This window comes from Peromyscus californicus, unplaced genomic scaffold (assembly GCF_007827085.1).
Source record: "Peromyscus californicus insignis strain IS unplaced genomic scaffold, ASM782708v3 Scaffold_13__1_contigs__length_99412109, whole genome shotgun sequence".
In the NCBI taxonomy this organism is placed as follows: Eukaryota; Metazoa; Chordata; class Mammalia; order Rodentia; family Cricetidae; genus Peromyscus; species Peromyscus californicus.
The window spans coordinates 26705803-26728438 of NW_026294424.1; the positions used below are offsets into that span (position 1 = coordinate 26705803).

Sequence of the window (22636 nt, forward strand, 5' to 3'; positions counted from 1 at the left end):
GTCTGTGGCTATAAATTGGAACATGCCTTTCCACTGAGTGTGTTAGAGCAGCCCTTAGGAATTCAACCCATTCATCTACTAGTGAATTTTAATATAAAAGTCTGAATTAGTCAATATAAAATTAAAGATGAAGAGCCAGGCATAGTGGTACATGCCTTTAATCCCAGCATTTAGGAGGCAGAGCTGTCTCTTAGATTCCTGGCTAGCCTGGGCTGATAGTTCCAGGACAGGATGGGCTGCATAGTGAGACCCTATCTATGAATGAATGAATGAATGAATAACAGAAAGGAAAGAAGGAGGGAAGGAGAGAGAAGGAAGGAAGGAAGGAAAGACAGAGAGAGAGAGAGGGAGAGGGAGAGAGAGAGAGAGAGAGAGATGGATGACCATCAGGAAGAACAAACTAGGCAGGAACTGGAAAGACAGCCTAGCTATTGTGAGCACTGTGACTCCAGCTCCAGGACATCTAGTGTCGTCTTCTAGACTCACATGTGCACATACCCACACATGGATTCACACATGTACACATTTGTTAAAAACTGGCCACTGTTACAGCAATTGAATTTAGAATGTGGTGGCACCCTTATTTTCTCAGTGTAGAATTCTTACTAGCTTCAGTTGATCCTGCTGCCATCTCTAGTCTTGGGATGACCTCCAGACTGCGTCCCGCCAGCGTGTGTAGTCTGTGTCCCTGCTGTCATTTTGTCTGTTCCGTACTAGCCATTTTAACTGGAGATTAGTCAATGTAGTTTTCTTTCCCACATGATTAGTAATACTGAGCCCTTTTCACAGGTTTGTCGGCCTTTCCTAACATCCTCCTCTTGTGAAGTATCTCGGTCATTCAGCCATTTCTTTTAATCAGATGACTAGGAAAAAACTACTCCAGTCGTTTTGTTTTGTCCCTGGATGCTTAGTTTTTGAGACAGCTTCTCTCGATGGCTCTGACTAACCAGGAACTCACTGTATAGGTCCGGCTGGCCTTGAACCTGCAAGGAGACCTGTCTGTGCTTTGAGTCCTGGACTACAGGCTTGAGCCTGCAGTTTGATTTGGAGAGACAAGGTCTCCTAGCTCCTAGCCGAGTAGCAGTGTTTGATTCCTGTATACTCTGTGGGTTCCTGACTTTGGTCGGGTCATCAGGCGCAGCAACACCTTTGAGACCTACTCTGCTGCCTTGCTGGTCCTACAGTGCTGCTGTTTGCTGCTTTTTTTTTTTTTTTAAATACATGGTCTCACTATGTAGCCCTGGCTGTCCTGGAATTGACTAGGTAGACCAGGCTGGCCTCAAACTCACAGAGAGGTGCCTGCCTCTGCCTCCCGAGTGCTGAGGTGACCGATGCAATGCTCTTTTGGTTTGGTTTTGTTTGTTTGTTTTCTTTTTTTGAGACAGGGTTTTTCTGTGTAACTTTGGTGCCTTTCCTGGAACTCACTCTGTAGCCCAGGCTGGCCTCGAACTCACAGAGATCCGCCTGCCTCTGCCTCCCGTGTGCTGGGATTAAAGGTGCACCACCACCGCCCAGCCTACAATGCCCTTTTTAAGAAAGACTTATTTTAATTTTTAACTATGCGTATATCTGTGTGAGGGAAATGAATATGAGTACAGGTGCTCTTGGAGGCCAGGACATTAGATCCCGAGTGCTACAGCTGGATGGGAGCAGCCTAATACAGTGAACTCAAGTGCTGTGGAAGAGCTATATGTGGTCCTCATCACTGAGCCCCTGAATGTCTGTCTGTATTTGCTTGAGGTGTTTGTTTTTTGTTTTTTTCCGGAGCTGAGGACCGAACCCAGGGCCTTGTGCTTGCTAGGCAAGCGCTCTACCACTGAGCTAAATCCCCAACCCCGAGGTGTTGTTTTTAAATGTGTGTGCGTGCCCAAGTGTGTGTGTCTGTGTACCACATGTATGCAAGAATATGTGGAGGTCAAAAGAGAGTGTTGGAGTTAAAAGGTTATTGTGAGCTTCCAAGCAGGTGTTAGAAGCCAAACCTGGTATTCTCCAAGAGCAGTAAGTGTTCTTAACCATTTCTCCAGCCTTGAGTGTTGTTTTTGGTCTTTTGTTTGTCTGTTTGAATCCACTGCTGAGAGATCAAATCCAGGGCCTTGAGGATGCAAAACAGATGCTACCACTGAGCTGATCTCCAGCCTTATGCTTCAAGTTTCACACTTAGCCAGAGCTCGGCTCTTCTGTTACAGGAATGTGCACAGTGAGTGCCTAAGGGAGTCCCACAGAGAACACCTGCTGGCTCCCGACATCACTGTCCCTCCGGACCCTGCAGAGCCAGTGGGAGAGTTACTTACGGGCATAGAAGTAAGCCTGGGCATAGAAGTAAGCCTGTCGCCGGGCGGTGGTGGCGCACGCCTTTAATCCCAGCACTCGGGAGGCAGAGCCAGGCGGATCTCTGTGAGTTCGAGGCCAGCCTGGGCTACCAAGTGAGTTCCAGGAGAGGCGCAAAGCTACACAGAGAAACCCTGTCTCGGAAAATCAAAAAAAAAAAAAAAAGAAGTAAGCCTGTCAAAGACTAGGCACCAAGTCTACAAGGAGATGTATTCTTTATGTAGTGTGGGAGGCCCCTTCCACCCTGTTTTTGAGACAAGGGCATAGGCATGCTTCCCCTGGATTCTTCCCCTCTCTGCCTGCCTGCCATCTTGCTGTACCCCCATATTTTCAACTTTTTTACATAGCTTTCAAGTATCCAGTGAGATTGTCAGGGCTGCACAAGCATGCACTTTCTTCTCTTCTGAGCTGTTGTGCCAGCCCTCAAGAAACGCATTCTTTTGCTTTTGTAAGTCTCTGGTGATGTTCTGAATAAGTGTGTATGTGTGACACAGTCCAGGTGTGTGCAAGGCACAGACGGAGAGATCAGATCTGAGAGCTGGTTCTCTCAAAACCAGGTCCTCGGGTTTTCTCAACAGTGATTTACCCACCCAGCCATTTCACTGGCCCAGGAATCAGAATTCAGTTGTCTCTGGGGTCGTCAGTGGGAGCCCTCAGATTTCCGAGTTAGCTCCAGTTCAACTGGCAGGTTCCTCTGTTTGATATTCTGCTTTAGGGAAGGGTTTCTGTCAACAAAGCATCGATCATAGCAGCTGTAGACAGTTACTGCTCAGCCTCAAAAGGGTTGAGACCAGCCTGGGCTCCTGGGTCAAAAAAAAGAAAAAGAAAGATGTCAACAGTTTGTTTTCAGGGACAGACGGGTTTAAAAGAAATTTATTAGGGGAATGAGTGGGGATATGATCAGAATACATTCTGTGAAATTCACAAAGAATAAAAAAAAATTAAAAATTAAACTGAAGCTGGACAGTGGTGGCACACACTTTTAATCCCAGCACTTGGGAGGCAGAGGCAGGCGGATCTCTGAGTTCCAGGCCAGCCAGGGCCACACAGAGAAACCCTGCCTCAAAAACCAAACCAAACCAAAGGAATTAAACTGACGAGGAAGGCAGGCTGCAGTTGCTTACAGACCAGACTCAACCATCTGCAGGACAGGTTCCTAAGTTAGCAAAGTGTGAGAACTCCAAGAGGATTGAACTCTTGGTGCCCATCTGTGTCTTCAAAAGCCTTGAAGTGATGGGCCCCCAAGTGGCCACTAACGTCCCGTAGTAGTACACAGGTGGGTGCTTGAAGAACTCATATTCTACCCCAGTTCCAGAGAGGTGGCATTCACAGGGATCAAATGGCATAAACAACCATGATGACCCCAATGTAACTGTTGGAGAAGGTTTTTCAGGCTCAGTGCCACTGCCACACAGAGAGAGCTGTCTAATTCTTTGTTGTAGGGTTCACATGTATCGCAAGATGTTTGTAGCACAGAAGCCCTCACACCTCCACAGTGCCAATACCCTAAAACATTTCCAGACAGTGTCAGTTGTATCCTGGGGAAAGTGAACACATGGAGAGGTTTTGATGGAAAGCAGCCACTAACAGGTCTCCAGCAGTGTGGACTGGTGAGCCCTTTGCCTCCCCGCTTCTCTGAAGGCCTGTTGTGAATCTCCTCCTGTGTTGTCTTACATAGGATCTTTAGGGGGTTTGTGGCTAAGCCTGAATGGTGTGTTTAACTGTGTATATGAATGGTGTGTGTGTGTGTGTGTGTAGTGTGTACAGGTCAGGTGATAACTGTGGAGTTAGTTCCCTCCTGCCCTTACACTGGTTTTAAAGATTGGACTCCAGGCTTGTGAGGTAAATCCTCCACTCCCTAAGCCATCTCACCAGCCCCAAGTTTTCCTTTTTCTATTGGGGCAGGAACTTGGTGCAGTGAGTTTTCCTGCCTCTGCCTCTGCTGGTGTTTTCAGCAGACACACTTACCTGAGTCTAAAGACGCAGGGCCTGAGCAGGAAGAACTTGGTACAGGCCTTCTCTTCACAGGGGCCACATGTCATGGAAGTCTTCCTAAACTGACTGTTCTGACTTTCCCTTGGAAAGAAATCTATTAACACTCCACTTTGTCCTACTCTGAGAAAAGACTCAGGGGTGTCTTACTGGCCAGAGACGTCTGGATTTGGGTCTCAGACATGAATCCAGGCTCCTTCAAATTGGTACTCTAACCCCTCCCAAGTCTCTGCCTGGAATAATTGGAGCCCTTAGCTGTTTTCCTGAGTCTCAAGTTCCTCTTGACACTTCCTACTTCCTCCTCCCAGAAGCAGCATCCTGTCACTGTACACACACACACACACACACACACACACACACACACACACACACACACACACACACACCACTGCTTTTTCAGAGCCTGCTTTCTTACTTGGCTACAAATATAACCTTAGGCGCGTGACTGCAGCTTTACTCTACCACCAAGAGGCCCCCATGCCAGCACCCCACCAAAGGCATTTTGACTATTATATAAATACAAGCTGACATTTTGTCTTATACTCAAACTGCTTATGAATTACGTGACTGGAACCCATGGGAATTAAGCCAAATGAGTCCCCATATTAACTAAAGCAACACACACACACACACACACACACACAATCACACCAGGAAAACATACCTGTCTCGTTCCCCTTCCTAGCCTTTCTTCCGTAACCTGTTTAAAGTTTCAAACAGAAGGCCCCCAGGACCCCACTGTGGCACACAGGAGACTGGACAGAGCTTGGCTCGGCCGCCCTGACAGCAGTCCTCTGGCATCAGCTCTCCAGTTGTCAGGACAGCACTTGGCCCTCACGTGCTTCCCAAGGCTGACCTCAACACACCCAGCCTGCTGTTCCTTCCCTCCCCGCCCATCTAGTCCACATTGTGCACAGAACAAAGGCTTCCTTCCCCTTTCTTATCCTCCGCTGGCAGATGGTGCTCTAGGGCAGGAAGCTAGGGAGCATTTAACACAGCTGATTGAGCACAGGAAGCCAGCCGGGTAGTGTTTAACAAAGGAAGGGGCTGCCATACGTACCCTGCCATGCAGGAGTGAATTTAGCCTATCTCACACCATTGCTCCAGGTGTGGTCACTGATTCCCTACACCCCCCAAATCTACAAACTTCCCCAGGACGTTACTTAAGCCCGTGGAGCATCACTGTTTAAAAGGAGAGGCGGACGGGGAATGTGGCTCAGCTGGTACAGTGCTTGACTAGCTTGCATGAAACCCTGGGTTCAGTCCCCAGAACTGCACACACACGTAGAGTAACACACGAGTTCCAGGTCATAGTCAGCTAGAAAGCAGGTTAGAGGTCAGCCTGAGCCACATGAGACCCTGTTGGGGTAGGGAAGGAGGCACTGTGAACTACTACAATCCTGTCTGAGCAAAGTGCTACACCTTTTTATTACTTGACCATTAGTTTTAAAGGATGTCCTCGGGAGGATCGCAAAGCAGTCTGGTGAGCTGGAGAGCCAGGCGGATCACCTTTATGACTCAATCTTAGCCTCTTTGGACATGCTGGCTGGCTGCACCCTCATCCCTGACAACAGACCAACAGCAGCTAAAGAACACCCGCGTGAAGGACTTTAACTCGGTAAGTAGAAAAACTCAAGAAGCTGCTGCCCAGCCACTGCTGACTGGGACACACGGCTATCCTAGTAAGTACTTGCTCCTTAGCAGCTCACTGGGGCAGTTGGCACCCTTGCCAGGAACGTGGGACTTCCTGTGGTGGGACTCACTGTGGTTCCACTGTGGTTCCATGTGCTTGCTGAGGAGCACCCCACCTTCCCACTTCTGTGAGTTCTCTTCACCACTACTCCACCCTCCATAGTAGCAGCAGGAACCCTTACCAGCGCCGTTTCCCTGCAGGTACACTTCTCCAGTGGGGGGCTATGGTCACGTTGCCTCTGCCCTGTAGGCTCATCTCACTGTCTCCAAGCATCATTGACAACACAAACATCTACGAAAATCCAGTTAACTGCCAGCTCTCTACCCCACCCCCTTCCCACAGAGGATCTTTGCAAACCTCACACCAACCACATCCTTCCCCAAAGACTGGGGACGGTACATCTCAGAGAGTTGACAACTACTACTCATTAAGTACACTTTCATCTTACCCCTTAGAAAGTCAAACTGGGGATGAATAGGAAAGAGGCCAAGAGAACAGGAGGGTCACCTGGTGCCTATGCTCGGATCTCTAGCTCTTCAGAACCCCACAGTTCTACTGTACTTTTCCTAGACCTTTCTCTTTTACAAAATGTTTATCAATGAAGATGTCTCAGTGAGCATATGCTGGAAGTATGTCCAGAGCAGACTCCAGCAGGGAGTGGGGGGTGTGGTGCGGACTTGTAATCTCAGCCCTTTGGAGGCTGAAGCAAGAGGACTCAGAGAAGCCAGCTGGGCTGTGTGCCAAGACATCTTTAAAACAACAGGAGTGCACGGGGACTGGATTTGCATCAGCAGTGGAAGCAGATGATGGGCGTTGACCTCTTCCTCGGCAGCCTGCCTGTAACCCTGGCTGCCTTCTCTTTCAGGCATATCCCGGGCGGAGATGGAGTCATCAGCCAAGTGGGCTCTTGGGAAGAAAACTCAAAAACTCGGAAGAGCCGTTCAACCGTGAAGGCAGGGGAGAGACTCAACTTTAACGTACTTGCTTTAAGATGCCTTTTCCATCTCTGAAGGTTCTTGAGTTACTGTTCTCATTACAGTGAATCCCTCCAAACTAAGGCTTTTCCTTTTGGTGCTTCTCTACCAAAAATACATGGCTTTACGGTGTTGATAAAATACTAGGATTTGCGGGTCTCATGTACCCCCTTCTGTTCAAAAATCAGCAGTTAAAACATGTTGAGGTTCCAAGTACTTGGAATGGATTCTCAGGTGTACAAGGGGATGTTGGGTCTAAGAGTGAGGAAGTGGGTGATCAAACCTTGGATCTTCATCAAGTGCAGACTGGAATTTTGTACATTCTGAAGATTCTCAGCTAGCAGACATGTTAGCCTTTAATCTGCCACAGAGACACTCAAGTCAGTAGACCCTCTACAGAGCCCTTTGGACAACATGACAGCAGGGGCCATCTTTAGTGGTTAGGCTCTACCTTCTTCCTTAACTATTGTACGAAAATGCATCAGAGAGCTGGAGGCTGGTGTCATGCTTCTGGAAGGGAACGAAGCAAATGGTCAAGCTTTTGCTTACCTCTGGGGCACTCGGTCGGTCCTCTGCTCCACTTTCCCCTGGAAGACTAGACAGAGGAAAGGGATGGCTACAGCCACTGTCTGTCCTTCCAGACATTAGAGCAGCCTGTGCTGATGAGAAAAGAGGAAGTCTTTGTTTCTTGGGAGTCAACCGGTAGTCTAGCCTTGTCGGGGGAAAAAAAATCCATGGATCAGTAGTTCAAAGCATCAGTTGCAACTTTTGAAGCAGAGTGATTATATTGCTGGTTACCACAAATTCCACAAAGTATCAAAGATGGGTTTTTCAGCTTAAAAACAAAAACAAAAAGATTTTAAAAGATTAGCTCCTTAGACAGATATGGTGGTGCAGACTTCAATCCTAGCCCTTGGAAGGATCTTTTGAGGCCAGCCCGGTCTGTATTAGAGTTTCAGGCTGGCCAGGGCTATAGAATGAGAAAAAGATTACTACTTGGTAAGCTATACATACATGAAGTACAGTGTTTTCACATGCCTGCTGCCCAGCTACACAGTATGGCTTATGGTTAATGTTTATGGGCAAGACCCAAATTAAACTGTTCTGATTCTGCCATCTGAGTCAAGCTTAGTTCCTACATTGTACATGGTGAATAACGTGCTTTCAAAAGGCAAAAGGGAATGCTTTTCTAGCTATTGAGAATTGGTTAAAAATCAGTACACTAACTATTTGATGTGGCTTTAAGTTGCCTTCCCATCAGTATGTTAGAGCAGCCCTCAGAAAGTAAGCCCATTTAACAGGCCTGAAAGTCAGTGAGCATGAAACCTGAGGATGGCAGGACCTACAGAACAGAGGTGCCCGCTGGATGCAGTGAGGTGCTCCTGTTCTCGTCAGTGTAATTAGTCAGCTCAACTGACATGTTCATTTTGGAATACACAGTTTCCCAACAAAGCACTACCTTGCCTGAAGATGGTCTATGCATTTGTTCATCCTCTTTGTAACAAAAAGATACTTTTTTTGTAACTAAAAGGTGCAAACTCTGACCTTGGCTGTGAATGCCACTTAGGAATATCAACACAATTGTTAATTATATCTTCTGCTGTGTGTTAAGAACTTTTGAGCTGAAATTGTCTCAGCGTAGGATGATGCCATCATTTCCATGTGCAAATGTGGCCAGGGTAGATTGACATGACCATGATAGGATTTATAAATGGTCCCATAAAGTTCATTTGCGTTCACAATAAAGTAGCATTTCAACGCAGGGTTCTTGAGGGTCTACAGCTAACCTCCAGCACAAAACAGAGGCTTCAAAGACAGGGCTGTTCTTAAACAGAGCCCAAAAGAGGAGTGGGGTTGCAAGGTATGCTGAATGGCCAAGTATGTACTTGAGGGGACGTCTACCCAAGTAAGCACAGCAAGTCTGTGTGAGCCCAGTGACTACTGTTCGTTCAGGATTCCAGCCATGGCCACCGAGTAAAATGTTCTTCATATTATGCAAGTTACTGTGTGGTAGCCACTTTTTATTTCTAATATAGTATTTCTTTGTTATGTCAACAAATTAAAGCCCCCAGTGGTCTTGAAATGCTTATACTTGAAAAATAGGATATGTTCCCCCCCCAAGACTGCATTTATTGGCACATACATAAAAGCAAATAGTGAAGTGTGCTGAAATGGTGTTGTAAGCCCTAATCTTGCTGCCTGTGGTGGAAAAACACTAGAATTTTACAAAGTCTGTAAATATGTTTGTATTATAAATAAATGTTTCCTGCTAATAAAGAATAAGCCGACAGTTTGAACAACTTTTGCTGTTGTAAAATTAAAGTGCATGGCATCACTTTGTCTTATATTGTTTTTGTATCATTTAGTTATTATAGAAAACAGTTTATGAACTCTTTCTCCCTTGGTATTGACAAGGAAAAAAACCCCAACAGTGACAAAATATATGTATGTATGTGTGTGTGTGTGTGTGTGTGTATATGTGTGTGTGTGTGACCCATATAATTGCTGGTGATCTCAGGAATTTCCAGTTGCCTTATCTTATATAAGGACGAATAGACCCAACAAGCACATCTATAATACAAAGTAAACTATGATTTTATTGTGAAATTCTCATAGATGGAAAATTAAATTGAATATTTATTCTGTCCATTTTCATTTTACAATAATCTTACCACTTATTTTTGTACCATGTATTTCAATCGTCTGTTTAGTGAAAAATAAAGAAACCTGTAATTTTTGGCTTATTTTTAGTTTAATATTTTATCATTAAAGACCCCATAATAAAATGTGTTGTCAGCAGTCACATCCTAAGCCCCCAATTGAATGTTTGGCTGCTGCTTAAACCAAAGGAAACAATCTCTGACCTCTGTCACCTTAAATGCTAATGTCCGCAAGAGACTTTGTTTCCCACAGTAAGACAAAAGCAAAGTCTAGGTCTCAAAGGTCCTAGTTAACAAAACTTTCACACATGCAAAAATTTCACCGAAATAAATATATTATTTCTCTCATCATTCCCATCTAGAGTTCATGTTTTCAGTTAATTTGGGGGGATATAATTTCTACAGTTAGGGCGATCAACATTTCCTGCTTTCTTTTCTAATGCTTAAACTCTCCTCCAACTTGAGTTATACAATTGGAAAGAATAAAAAGTTGACACCTGGAAGTGGAGGCAGGAGGATCGGGAGTTCAAGGCCATCCTTGGTTACAAGTGGAAATGAGGCCTCTTGAGCTACATGAGACACTGTCTCAAAAAACAGTGCAATCTGGGTATTGTGGTACATGCCTTTAATCCTACCATTTGGGAGGAAAAGGCAGGTGGATCTCTATGAGGGGCCAGCCTGTTGCACATACTAAGTTCCAGGCCAGCCAGGGTTACATAGTGAGACCCTGTCTCAAAAAAAAAAAAAAAAAAAAAAAAAAAAAAAAGAAGAAAAAGCCAGGCATGGTGGTGCATGCCTTTAATCCCAGCACTTGGAGGCAGAGACAGGTGGATCCCTGAGTTCGAGGTCAGCCTGGTCTACAGAGCAAGTTCCAGGACAGCCAGGACTACACAGAGAAACCCTGTCTCGAAACGCAAAAAAGAATCCCCAAACCAGGGGTGTGGGGGGGGAGGGGGGGAGGTGACATCTGACTCAGCATGGAGGAAGCACCAGCACGGATCACCAGCTCACTGCTTGTGAGGAGGCATGTGCTGCTCTCCATCTACCACAGATGCATGAAAAAAGCGTTGCCTGGGAAGCCTCTTCAGATGGGTCTAGGCCTGGAGATGAAGTGCTAGGAAGCAGACACTCTAAACTTGTTTCCATACAGTGTGAGCTCCTTGAACCAATGAGGCTGGTTCAGTGTACACAGCACAGAAGCTTCTCTAGGTCACTGAGCAGGCCTAACACTAGAAAGCAAGTACTGGATGCTGTGCTCTTAGTCTACAGTGCCCTTGTTGCACACATAAATGGCTGTTGAGTATAATGCAAACCTCTATTTCCCTTTAACCATAAGAATTAAAACAATACTTATCACCATACAGTTTGATATTACTTCCAATAAGTACAATATTTATTAAACATATCTTCAGTTTTGTTACATAGTGTGCAACAAATTACAATATTCTGCAGCCACAAATTATATGCAGAGTATGAAGAAACTATTAATCAGATAGTGTAATCTTTCCATTTATAACTCTACAAGGAAGAACTAGCAAATCAGATCTTACATATAACGTTTCACTAAACTTTATGCATGGAAATTGACAGACACTGGTTGTGCTGTTTGATACAAAATGGCTGAACTTCATCTTCAGAAGACTAAACCCAACATCTAAACATGCCAATATAAACATCAAAACAAAATATAGTCTAACCAACCACGGGAAACAATCTGGTATCAGGAAAGCAACAAGGATTACACACATTATTTTATAAACCAGCACACAAAGGTTTAAAACAGTTCTGAAAATGAAGTTAGCTGTCTTGAGTCAAGGGAATAAAAAAAAAAGTCAGTATTGACCATTGACAATCTCTGACCTTGTGGAAACGGTAAGAATCTGTTGTAGTGCAGCTACATACAGTACAATTCAGGCAATTTGTTTTTTCTCTTGGGTTCAGATTGCGAATTCATTGCTGTGAGAGAAGGACGGAGGCGAATTTTAGCAGCAGCCTCCACCTGACTGCTTGACTGGAGTGCTCTGGATTTTAACATTGGACTTCTCTGCACCACCAGCTGTCGCTCCAGGGCCCATTCGCTTTTTAATCTCAGCTGCCATCGTCATGAAAGACTGCTCTACATTCGTTGCATTCTTAGCACTGGTTTCCAAAAACGGAATTCCAAGGGAATCTGCAAATTCCTGAGAGTAATAAGAACAATGAACATTGGAGAAGAGCTTTCTGAAATGGGAAGGAAGGACTGAGTCACTGGCTTTCAAAGGTTGAGGCATCTTAGCCACTGTATGACTCCCGTCCCCGTAATGAAAGTGCAGGATGAACATCCACTCTCACACATACCTTTGCTGTTGTGTAGTCTACTACTTTCTTTGTGGTCAGGTCACATTTGTTCCCTACCAACAACTTGTTGACGTTTTCACTGGCATAGCGATCTATCTCCTGCAGCCACTGTTTAACGTTATTGAAGGATTCCTGAAAAGAGAAGAACGACGATGCAGTTTGTGTGGCAACCCTAGCTGCAACTAATGCAAGGGAAGCAATGGACTAATGCAGTACAATGACAGTGCCCATCGGAAGAAAAGGGTTAGGAGGACTGGAAGGCTTGAAATGAAAATAGCTTATCTGGAAGGGGAATTGTTTAATATTTCATGACAGGCAAACCCAATTTTAAATTAAAATTTTGAAATATTAACAAAACCTATTTTCTGAAATTTAGTAAAATTCTGGTTTATGAGCTGCATACAGCGATACAGCTTTAATTCCAGCACTAGGGGGCAGAGGCAGGTGGATCTCTGAGTTCCAGGCTAGCCTAGTCTACAGAGCCAATTAGCTGCACGAGCCAGGACTACCTTAAGTGAGATCCTGTTTCAAAACAAACGAAAATAACAACAAAAACTGTTTATGTTAACAGCAGTAAGTGTTACTACTATCAGAAACTGGTGGCCTGGGGGCACAGCTCAGGGACCGACAACTTGCCTGGCCTGAAGAAAGCGATGAGCTTAAACCCCACCACAAGATAGGGGAGGAGAAAGCTGGGAAATAACTTTTGGTGAGGCTTTTTTCTTTTGTTTTTTCTCATTTAAAATTATTTTATGGTAGGCAGGGAATGGTGGTGCATGCCTCTGATCCCAGTGCTTGGAGGGCAGAGGAAGGAGATTTGAGTTCAAGGTCAGCTTTGTCTCTAAAGTTCCAGGACAGCCAGAGCTACTCAGAGAAACCCTGTCTCAAAAAAAACAAACAAAATTATGTTAATAGACTAGATAATGTTTAAAATCAACATGTTCTGTTTGCTCTGGGTGTTTTTGAGATGAGGTCTTGCTATGCTGGTCTCAATCCTCTGTGCTTCTGAGAGCTCCCAAGTAGCCGGACTACAGGCATATGACATCACACTAATGTAGCAATTTCTTTTCCTGCTCATATTCACCCATCTTTTCCTTGTAAAAGCATTTAATCTAAATGTCTTAAGTTACTTCCAAATTGGCTTTAAGTTATAGATAGCTGAGATTTAACATTTGCTACAAGAAAAATTCGTTCTAATTTAATTTTTTTTTTTCTCTAGTGGTAAAAATAAATTTCTGATCAAAAGAAGTTACAGGGCTGATCAAAAGAATTCAAGGGCAGCCTGTCTACATAGTGAGTTCCAGGTCCACCAGAACTACACAGGGAGATTGTGTCGAAAATCTACACATACACACAAAGTAACTTCCTGCTTTGTTGAGAACACACACATTGTCTAGGAACTTCCTTACCTGATCTGTCACATCATAAACAACTATGATGCCATGGGCTCCTCTGTAGTAACTGGAGGTGATTGTTCGAAATCTTTCCTGGCCTGCTGTGTCCCACTATTAGAAAACAATCAGGAAAGGCAAACAATTCCATTAAAACAGGCTTGGAAAAGTACAGGAGAAAACTGTAGATTATTAGGATCTGACACAACAGTATTTAATGATTACATTATTAAATTGCATTGAAAGTATCAAATATGTTAAAGTCCAGAACAGAAAATAATGCCGACAATTTAGCTGGTGGTACTGATCCAAAATTCTAAATTCTTTAAGAACCAAAGCTATGCTAGGCAGTCGGTAAAAAGAAGAGTCCAGAGCCCCCAGCCTAGTCCTTCCTGGCTGCAGCGACTCATCCCAGAGCAGGTTGGTCTGCCATGCCCTAGTGGGACAAGGAGGTGGACTGCACTAAGAGGAAGAGCTCGATAGAGCAAGCACGGCACTGACCTGAAGCCTTAGGAAGTCAAAGATGGTGACCAGCAGGGGCCACGCTGAGCACGCAGGGAAGCCCTACTGCCACTCAGCCATGTTTGAGCCCAAATGCTGTGGGATGGTCTTTTTGTCAAGAGTGTTGCTAATTAGTCAATAAATAAAACACTGATTGGCCATTGGCTAGGCAGGAAGTGTAGGCGGGACAAGGAGGAGAATAAAGCTGGGAAGTGGAAGGCTGAGGCAGAGAGACACTGCCAACCGCCATGATGAGAAACAACAGCATGTGAAGATGCCGTAAGCCACGAGCCATGTGGCAAGGTATAGATTAATGGAAATGGATTAATTTAAGCTTTAAGAACAGTTAGCAAGAAGCCTGCCACGGCCATACAGTTTGTAACCAATATAAGTCTCTGTGTTTACTTGGTTGGGTCTGACGGCTGTGGGACTGGCAGGTGAGAGAGATTTGTCCTGACTGTGGGCCAGGCAGAAAAACTCCAGCTACACCCAAAGGCTTCGGGCAAGGTCAGGCTGCAAGCCCATTTCAAGCAGACCCAGGTTGTGGAAGCCTCCCCCCCACCCCACAGGGTACATGCCAGGCCTTACCCCCAGGCCCCAGGAACCCGTTAAGCCCTCAAACTTGAACCACCTTTGAAGTCCCTACCCCCTACCCCCCCACAAACACACACACACACACACAAAGAATAGAAAGATCAGTTGTCAGGGCTAGAAAAAGTGGTCCAAAGACCTATACTCCTTCATAAGGCAGTGTTACTCACTGCTAATGTAGTTTACAACACCAGAAAGCAATGGAAAGATCTCATGGCACCTACCTACCAGTCAGAATGACACTTACCCACTTCAAGTAGGTGCTATCTTTTTTTTTTTTTTTTTTTTTTTTTTTTTTTTTTTTTTTTGGTTTTTCGAGACAGGGTTTCTCTGTGTAGCTTTGCGCCTTTCCTGGAACTCGCTTTGGAGACCAGGCTGGCCTCGAACTCACAGAGATCCGCCTGGCTCTGCCTCCCGAGTGCTGGGATTAAAGGCGTGCGCCACCACCGCCCGGCGGTGCTATCTTAATGTGAGCAAAAATAATGTAAGGAAGATGTTTCTAAACACCTTTAAAACAAAACTCCGTTTTAAAAGTGGGTGAGGGGCCTGGAGAGATGGCTTAATGGTTAAGAGCACATAGTGGTCTTCCAGTGGACCTGAGTACAATTCCCAGCACCCACATTAAGTGATTCAAACTGCCCGTAACCCCAATTTCAAGGGCATCCAATGCCTCTGGTTTCTTCAAGCACATGAATTCATATACACATAGTTAATAATAAAAATAATTTTTTAAGTGAGGAAAGGCAGCAAGAAAACTCAGCAAAAGGTTTGCAAACCTGACAACCTGAGATCAATCCTTGGAACACATGATATAGAAGGGAAAAAAAACTATCAAAAGTTGTCCTCTGGACAGGTGTGGTTCATACCTATAATCCCAGCACTAGGGAGGCAAAGGCAGGTGGAGCTCTGTGGGTTCAAGACTAGCCTTATCTACACAGCAAGTTCCAGGCCAACAAGGTTTTATACAGTGAGAGACCCTCTTTCAAAAATGAAACTAAGGAAGTTGTCCTTCTAATGCATACAGGAATGAACACACACACACACACACACACACACACACACACACACACACACACACACACACACAATAAGTTTTGGTTTTGGTTTTTTTGTTTGCTTTTTGAGACAGGGTTTCCTGTGTAGCCCTGGAACTCACGTTGTAGACCAGGCTGGCTTCAAATTCAGAGATCTGCCTGCCTCTGCCTCCCAAGTGCTGGGATTAAAGGTATACTCCACCATTCCTAGCTGATAATAGTAATAAGTTTTTTAAAGACAAAAGTATATAACTCATTTTAAGAATACTTTACACTTAGGTTCTAACACCAAAAAGAAATGCTTACATCACTATATTATTGTTCTGAGTTTTAAAAAAGTATTAAGAATATCAAGAGTCAAATTCATTTTTTAAATTTAAAAAGGCTTAGTTTTAATAAAGACATCTGGAGCTGAGGACGTAGCTCAAGAAAAGGAGAGGTTGTGAATTTTTTAAAAATTTCTCCTAGGCAATGGTCATACACACACACACACACACACACACACACACACACACACACACACACTCTCTCTCTCTCTCTCTCTCTCTCTCCATTTTGTATATATGGGTGTTTTGCCTGCACATGTGTCTGTGTTCCATGCATGTGCAGTACCCTTGGAGGCCAGAAGAAGGTGCTGGATCCCTTAGAACTAGAGTTCAACATTAGTGAGTTGCCATGTGGGTGACGGGAAGTAAAACAGGTCCTCTCAAAGAGCATCCTCGGAGCCATCTTTCCAGCCCCCAATGACCTCTTGTAAAAAAAAAAAAAAAGTCTGTCTAACTAAATGACTCAATTACTCCACTAAAAGATAAAGGTAGGGCTGTGTACATAGCTCAGTGGTAGTAGAGCGCCTCGCACTGTAAGGTCATGGGTTCAATCCCTAGCAAAACAATCTCTCTGAAATGGGAGGACTAGATAGAAGGCATTAGTGTTAATGCGGTTAGATATAATGGGTTAACAGATAATAAAACATAGATGCATATCAATTATTCTGTAGTAAGTCATGGTTTTGTAAACTGGGCATGGTGGCACACACTTGTAGTCCGAGGAGCAGTCAGGAAGCAGAAGCAGGAGGATTACCACAACTTCAAAGCCAGCCAAGGCTACATAGTAAGCTCTTCTCAAAACACCCCCAGAGTCTGTAACATTAATATACTTCTAGATAAAAAAGAAAGCAGTCAGGTGTGGTGGTAGTGCACATCTTTAACCCCAGCACTTGGGAGGCAGGCAGATCTCTGAGTTTCAGGCCAGCCTGATCTACAAAGTGAGTTCCAGGACAGCCTTGAAGTTCTAGGGCTGTTACACAGAGAAATCCAGTCTTGAAAAACCAAAAGGAGAAGAAGAAAGAAAAGAAAAAGGAAGGAAATAATGACAAGGTTTAGCAGCTCCTTATCTAAAATAAAAAACAGAATCGATGTCGGCTGTATTCCTTTCTTTTTGTCCAAATTGAGACTGAGAACTCCAAAGACTATGAAGACGGCTGTTAGCACTAAGGAACTCGATGACAGATAGCCTCTGGGCCTCCCGACCGACCTGACAGCATCAGCGTGCCCCTCCTGCTCAATGTTCTAATCACTAATTCTGATAAAGACCTGGCCATCACCACTAAACATAAGTGAAAGGAAAAGACCTACAACACCTGGAAGGGAAAACAAAGCCCAGAAAGTTGAAATACAATGGCTTAAAGCACAATTTTGTGTTTAAATTTTTAAAACATCAATTCACAGAAGCCCCCCCCCCCCCTCACTCACACGCGTGCACATCTTCGTTGTGTGTGTGTATGGATGGTGTGTGCATGTGGAGATCTGAGGCTGAAGTAAAGTCTTCCTGGATTACTCCACCTTATTCATTGAGGCAAGACCCTCCCTCAGCTGAACCCAGAGCTCACTGACCTGACTAATAGTGCTCCAGGGACCCACTGTCTCTGCCTTCCATGGACTGGAATTAGAGGTGGGCCCCCAAGCCTACATGGCGTTTTGATGGGTGAATTCTGGTCCTCAGATGTACAAGTGTACACTATCTCCTGAACCATCTGCCCAGTCCATATGTACCCTTTACACACACACCCCCAAATGAAAACGAAGCAAACTTAAATCTTAGTACCTACACGACTAGGTAAAGCAAAGGTAAGCTCATGCTCTGCTTTCGTAATCTTCAGTGATTAGCAGTAAGCACCAGTCCCTGAAGTCCGAGAGAGAATTTTCCTTTGTTTTTTTACGTGTTTGAGTGTCTTGCCTGCATGAATGCCTGTGCACTACAAGCATGCCCGTGCACTGGATCTCATGGGGCTGAAATTAGGGAGGTGGTGTGCAGCCTGGGAGCTGGGAATTGAGCCCCCAGGCTCTTAGCCACTGCACTGAGCCATCTCCTCACACCAAAAGGGAGAAAAGTTTTAAGACATTAATTCACTTTATCTCACATCCTGAATCGTATTTTATTTTAGGAATCCCATTTTAGAAAAGGCACTTTAAAATGCAAGAGTAACTCAAATTCTAACAACAGTTCCAAAAAGGAACAACTGAGCAGGAAGAGGGGTTGATGACATCAATCTGAAGGGTAGATGCCACCAGAAAGGAATTACTCTGATTCACACAGCTTCTGATTCACTCAGAGGAATTCCACAGAAGTTAGGACACTGGCTCCAGCTCAATTTAAAAAACAGAGAGCTACAGCCATTTGTGAATGGAAGCAGCTGCTTTTGAAATTGGTGAATTTCCCAAATATGTTTACATAACAGCATCAGATATGGAAAGAAAATTCCTGCTAAAGATGAAAGGCCAACTGAGAATAATCTGCAAGAACCTTTCCAGACAAAGGAAGTGAGCAAATTCACATGTTTCACATATCTAAATCCTGTAGAGAATCACCACCACCTATGCAACTGGTACCCAGGCTGCAGGCTTGAGTGGACCTTTTCACAGCAGTGTTGACTTCCTGCCTGCACAGGGCATATCACAGAAGCCACTGATATGCTGTCTCCAAGGTCACAAAGGGAAGGAAACACACACAGCAAGAGCCATGTGATCCTCAAAACTACCTTATAAACTAGTAAACCAGGAAATGGTGCTGGGGCTGGGCACACACCTCTAACCCCAACACTTGAGAGGCAGAGGCAGGTGGATCTCTGAATTCAAGGTCAGCCTGGTCTACAGAGTGAGTTCCAGGACAGCCAGGGCTACAGAAACATCCTGTTTCAAAAAAGACAGACAGACAGAAAAAGAAGAAAAAAAAAACCAGACTCAAAAGAGTACTTTTGATTCAAAACTTCAGGACTTCAGCTCAGAGAAACACTCAATTCCATGAAAAGCGCACTGACTACTCTTCAGTGTTACTTTCTACTAAGCCTGCTCTACGACATTCTGATTTTTAAAAACTAAAACCCAACTTAAAAGACAAACAGTAGGGCTGGAGAGGTGGCTCAGTGGTTAAGAGCACTGACTGCTCTTCCAGAGGACCTGGGTTCAATTCCCAGCACCCACATGGCAGCTCACAACTGTCTGTAACTCCTGTTCCAGGGTACCTGGCACCCTCACACAGACATACATACACTAATGCACATAAAATAAAAATAAATTCTTTAAAAAAAAAAAAAACTATTTACTGATTCTCTCTTCCTCCCCCCCCCCCCCCCCCCCCCCCCCCCCCCCCCCCCCCCCCCCCCCGTGTGTGCGTGTGCATGCGCGTGCATGTGATGATATTCACACTGAGGACACCCTTGCCATGGCACACACATGGAGGTCAGAGGACAACTTGCAGGAATTGGTTTTTCCTACCACTACCCAGGTCCTGGGGATCGAACTTAGGTCATCAGGCTTGACTGAGCTATCTTGCTGACCCCATGATGATTTTTTTCTTTTTTAAAATCACAGAGAAGCTAGCAGTACCCAGACCCACACTAAAGAGATAAACATTTAATTGGAGGTGGGTGAAGAATGGATAAGGTAGTTAAGATGACACAAAGAAACATATTAAAGATGGAGAGCTATAGATCGCTTGGTTCTGTCAGTAGCTTTAGGCAAATCATTTTTTCTCTCAGCATCCATTTTCTGAAAGTAAAACAAGAATATTAGAAAAACTGTTTCCAGGAAAGGCGTAAAGCTACACAGAGAAACCCTGTCTCGAAAAACCAAAAAAAAAAAAAAGAAAAACTGTTTCCTTCCAATAAAATTCTGTGGTTCTACAGAGTTGGAATCTATGGTCTTAAAGGAGAAATACCCCGAGAACTAAATAAATAGCTGTCTTTATTTAATGCCTGTGCGAAGAAGAGCCTAGCCTAGGTTTCTTCTAACATGCCACAGCGTTCAGCACAGTAAAGACAGAGAAGATCTGACTTGCGCTGGAGAAGGAGCCCAGGCCCAAGGCTGACTTTTTTAATAGAGTGCCTCTGCTTTACAAGCAGAGCTCCAACAAGGAGGACCTGGGCTATAGCTCCATGCTAACAGTGCAGCGCAGCGCAGCATCTGGGAGGCCTGTGGTTCCATCCTCCACACAGGGGACAAACAAGAGGAAGGAGGAGGGGCTGGAGACGGCTCAGCGGGTGAGAGCACTGGCTGCTCTTCCGGAGGACCTGGGTTCAATCCCAGAACCCACACAGCAGCTCACAACCGTCTGTAACTCCAGTTCTAGTCTGACAGCATCACACAAGACACACATGCAGGCAAAACTTCAATATACATAAAATAAAAATAAATAATTGCCGGGCGGTGGTGGCGCACGCCTTTAATCCCAGCACTTGGGAGGCAGAGGCAGGCAGATCTCTGTGAGTTCGAGGCCAGCCTGGTAAGATCCAGGACAGGCACTAAAACTACACGGAGAAACCCTGTCTCAAAAAACCAAAAGAAAAAAAAAAGTAATTAAAAGAAAAAGAGGAAGAAGGCAGGCATTTCAATGAGAAAAGTGAACCTGGGAAATGCCTTTTGGTCTAATACTATCATCAATGCATGGCTCTTAAACTTCATGTTCAACTTTGTTGGCGTATTAAATGTACACTGTACATTTACCCCCAATCCCCAAGAGCACTTACGATTTGAAGCTTGATTGTTTTCCCATCTAACTCTATAGTCCGGATCTTGAAATCCACACCGATCGTGCTGATGTAGCTTTCCGTGTACGTGTCATCCTGAGGGAGAGTTAAGGAGAGCAATGTCCGACAGAGAAAATGTTACAGTTTCCCTGCATTACACTCAAAGTTCATGAACGAAGTTTTTAACAGCTGACTCTATCATGCTTTGTATTCTAAAGCAAAAATGTTTCTTTTTTCCTTGGGATGTTTTCCAAGTGTTCTTTATTTTTTGTACGCATCTCTTGGTAAATTCTTTACATAGGTCAGGAAGAATCTGTAACTGTCAGAGCTCCCGACTCAGATACATGCGTTTTCCTAATTGCCAATCAGTCAAACTCTTGCTCCTCAAACCCAATCCACTGACCACAGAACAACGCTCACTTCACTCTCCTCTTAGGGATGTATTCCAGTCTGTTTCACATCCTGGTTGACACTTTTTTTTTTTTTTTTTAAAGATTTATTTATTTATTATGTATATAGCATGTATGACTGCAGGCCCGAAGAGGGCGCCAAATCTCATTTCAGATGGTTGTGAGCCACCATGTGGTTGCTGGGAATTGAACTCAGGACCTCTGGAAGAACAGCCAGTGCTCTTAACCTCTGAGCCATCTCTCCAGCCCCCTGGTTGACACTTTTAACTGAAATACAATACACATGAAAATCCGTCTTTCCGTGTGCAACTCAGTGGTTCTTAGTAAACGCACAAAGTCATACAACTGTTACCATGACTTAATTCCAGACTGTTCCATTCCCCCTCAAAGGAACTTTGTACTCCTTTGCATTTTGTGCTTCCTTCTCTCCTTCAGATCACGGCAACCATCAATCTATCTACTCTCCCTGGAGCTTTGCCTATGGGAACACTCATGGAATAAAGTCTTCAGAAGTGACTTCTTTCCTTCTGTTTTCAATGTTCATCCACACTGGTGCATGTATGAGCACTTAATTCTTTTCCTTTAGACAGGGTCTTGCTATGTAGCCCTGGCTAGCCTCAGACATGAGCCTTCTACTTCAGACTTTGGAATGCTGGGATTAGGCAGGCCCCACCTTACTCAGATTAATATTTATTTAAATATATATATATATATATATATATATATGTATGTATGTATGTATGTATGTATGTATGTATGTATGTATTACTTTAGTAGGTTGGGCATGGTGGCACACACTTTTAATCCCAGCACTCAGGAGGCAGGGACAGGCAGATCTCTGTAAATTCAAGACCAGCCTGGTCTACAATAGAGAGTTCAGTAAAAGTACACAGTGAGACCCTGTCTCAAAAAATTTTTTTTAGTGTAAGTATGTGGACGGGTGCATGCCGCACACAGTATGTGCATGTGAAGGTCCCAGGACAATCTCTGGCAGTCAGTCGGCTCTCTCCTTCCATCACGTGGTCCTGGGGATCAGACTCGGTCATCAGACTTGGCGGTGGCAGGCACTTGTACCTGCTGATTTATTTCACCAGCCCTACTTCTTTTTTTTCAACCACATTCTTTTTTTGCAGCTGAATAAAATCCCATTGACATTTTTTATGAAAGAATTGGGTAGTTTCCACTTGGGGGTCATTATAATAATACATGATCATTTCCTTAATCATCATGTTGCTTGTCAATTTTTTAACCCAATGTTTCTCTTTTTTGGTAAGTGCCAGTAATCCTAGTACTTAGGAGGCTGAGGTAGAAAGATCACTGAAAATTTGAGGCCAATCTGGTCTAGGGAATTAATGGCCAGCTCAGGATACATAGTAGTGAGGCTCTATCTCAAAAGAAAGAACTCAACCTTTAATCCAGCGCTGGGAGGCAGAGGCAGGCAGACCTCTGTGAGAGGCCAGTTTGGTTTACACAGTGAGTTCTAGGACAGCCAGGACTACACAGAGAAACTCTGTCCCGAAAAACCAAAAAAAAAAAAAAAGAAAAGAAAAGGAAAAGAAAAAGGACGAACTCACGGGCTCTTAAGCCGGCTCAGAGAACAAAAGTGCCTGCCTCCAAGCCTGATGCCTTGAGTCCAGCCCCTGGGCCCCCCTGGTGAAAGGTGGGAACCAGTCATGTACACTGTCCTCTGACCTTCACACCT

At 44.5% G+C, this 22636-nt stretch overlaps 2 protein-coding genes and 1 long non-coding RNA gene across 4 annotated transcripts in view; 1 reads left to right on the forward strand and 2 right to left on the reverse strand.

The window, feature by feature from the left end:
- The window catches only part of Cep68 (centrosomal protein 68), a 31871-nt gene extending 22539 nt beyond the window's left edge, over nucleotides 1–9332 (forward strand). Inside the window, exons 6-7 of one of the 2 annotated variants that reach the window (XM_052734751.1) lie at nucleotides 5765–5938; nucleotides 6846–9332. In XM_052734751.1, the coding sequence (XP_052590711.1) occupies nucleotides 5765–5934 (170 nt within the window). In that variant the 3' untranslated portion in view covers nucleotides 5935–5938; nucleotides 6846–9332. The remainder of the gene's footprint in view (nucleotides 1–5764; nucleotides 5939–6845) is intronic. The other variant, XM_052734750.1, reaches the window with a different exon arrangement.
- Nucleotides 2521–5758, reverse strand: LOC128108329 (uncharacterized). Its single transcript, XR_008217432.1, has 2 exons — nucleotides 4297–5758; nucleotides 2521–3131 (listed from the first exon to the last, which is right to left on the reverse strand). It is a non-coding gene; the product is annotated as an uncharacterized LOC128108329 (long non-coding RNA).
- A 227-nt stretch (nucleotides 9333–9559) lies between the features above and the next one.
- Nucleotides 9560–22636, reverse strand: part of Rab1a (RAB1A, member RAS oncogene family) — a 30996-nt gene continuing 17919 nt past the window's right edge. The window contains exons 3-6 of the mRNA XM_052734754.1: nucleotides 20525–20620; nucleotides 13394–13489; nucleotides 11985–12116; nucleotides 9560–11827 (exon numbers count right to left, since the gene is read on the reverse strand). Coding sequence (XP_052590714.1) covers nucleotides 11630–11827; nucleotides 11985–12116; nucleotides 13394–13489; nucleotides 20525–20620 — 522 coding nt within the window. The 3' untranslated portion in view covers nucleotides 9560–11629. The remainder of the gene's footprint in view (nucleotides 11828–11984; nucleotides 12117–13393; nucleotides 13490–20524; nucleotides 20621–22636) is intronic.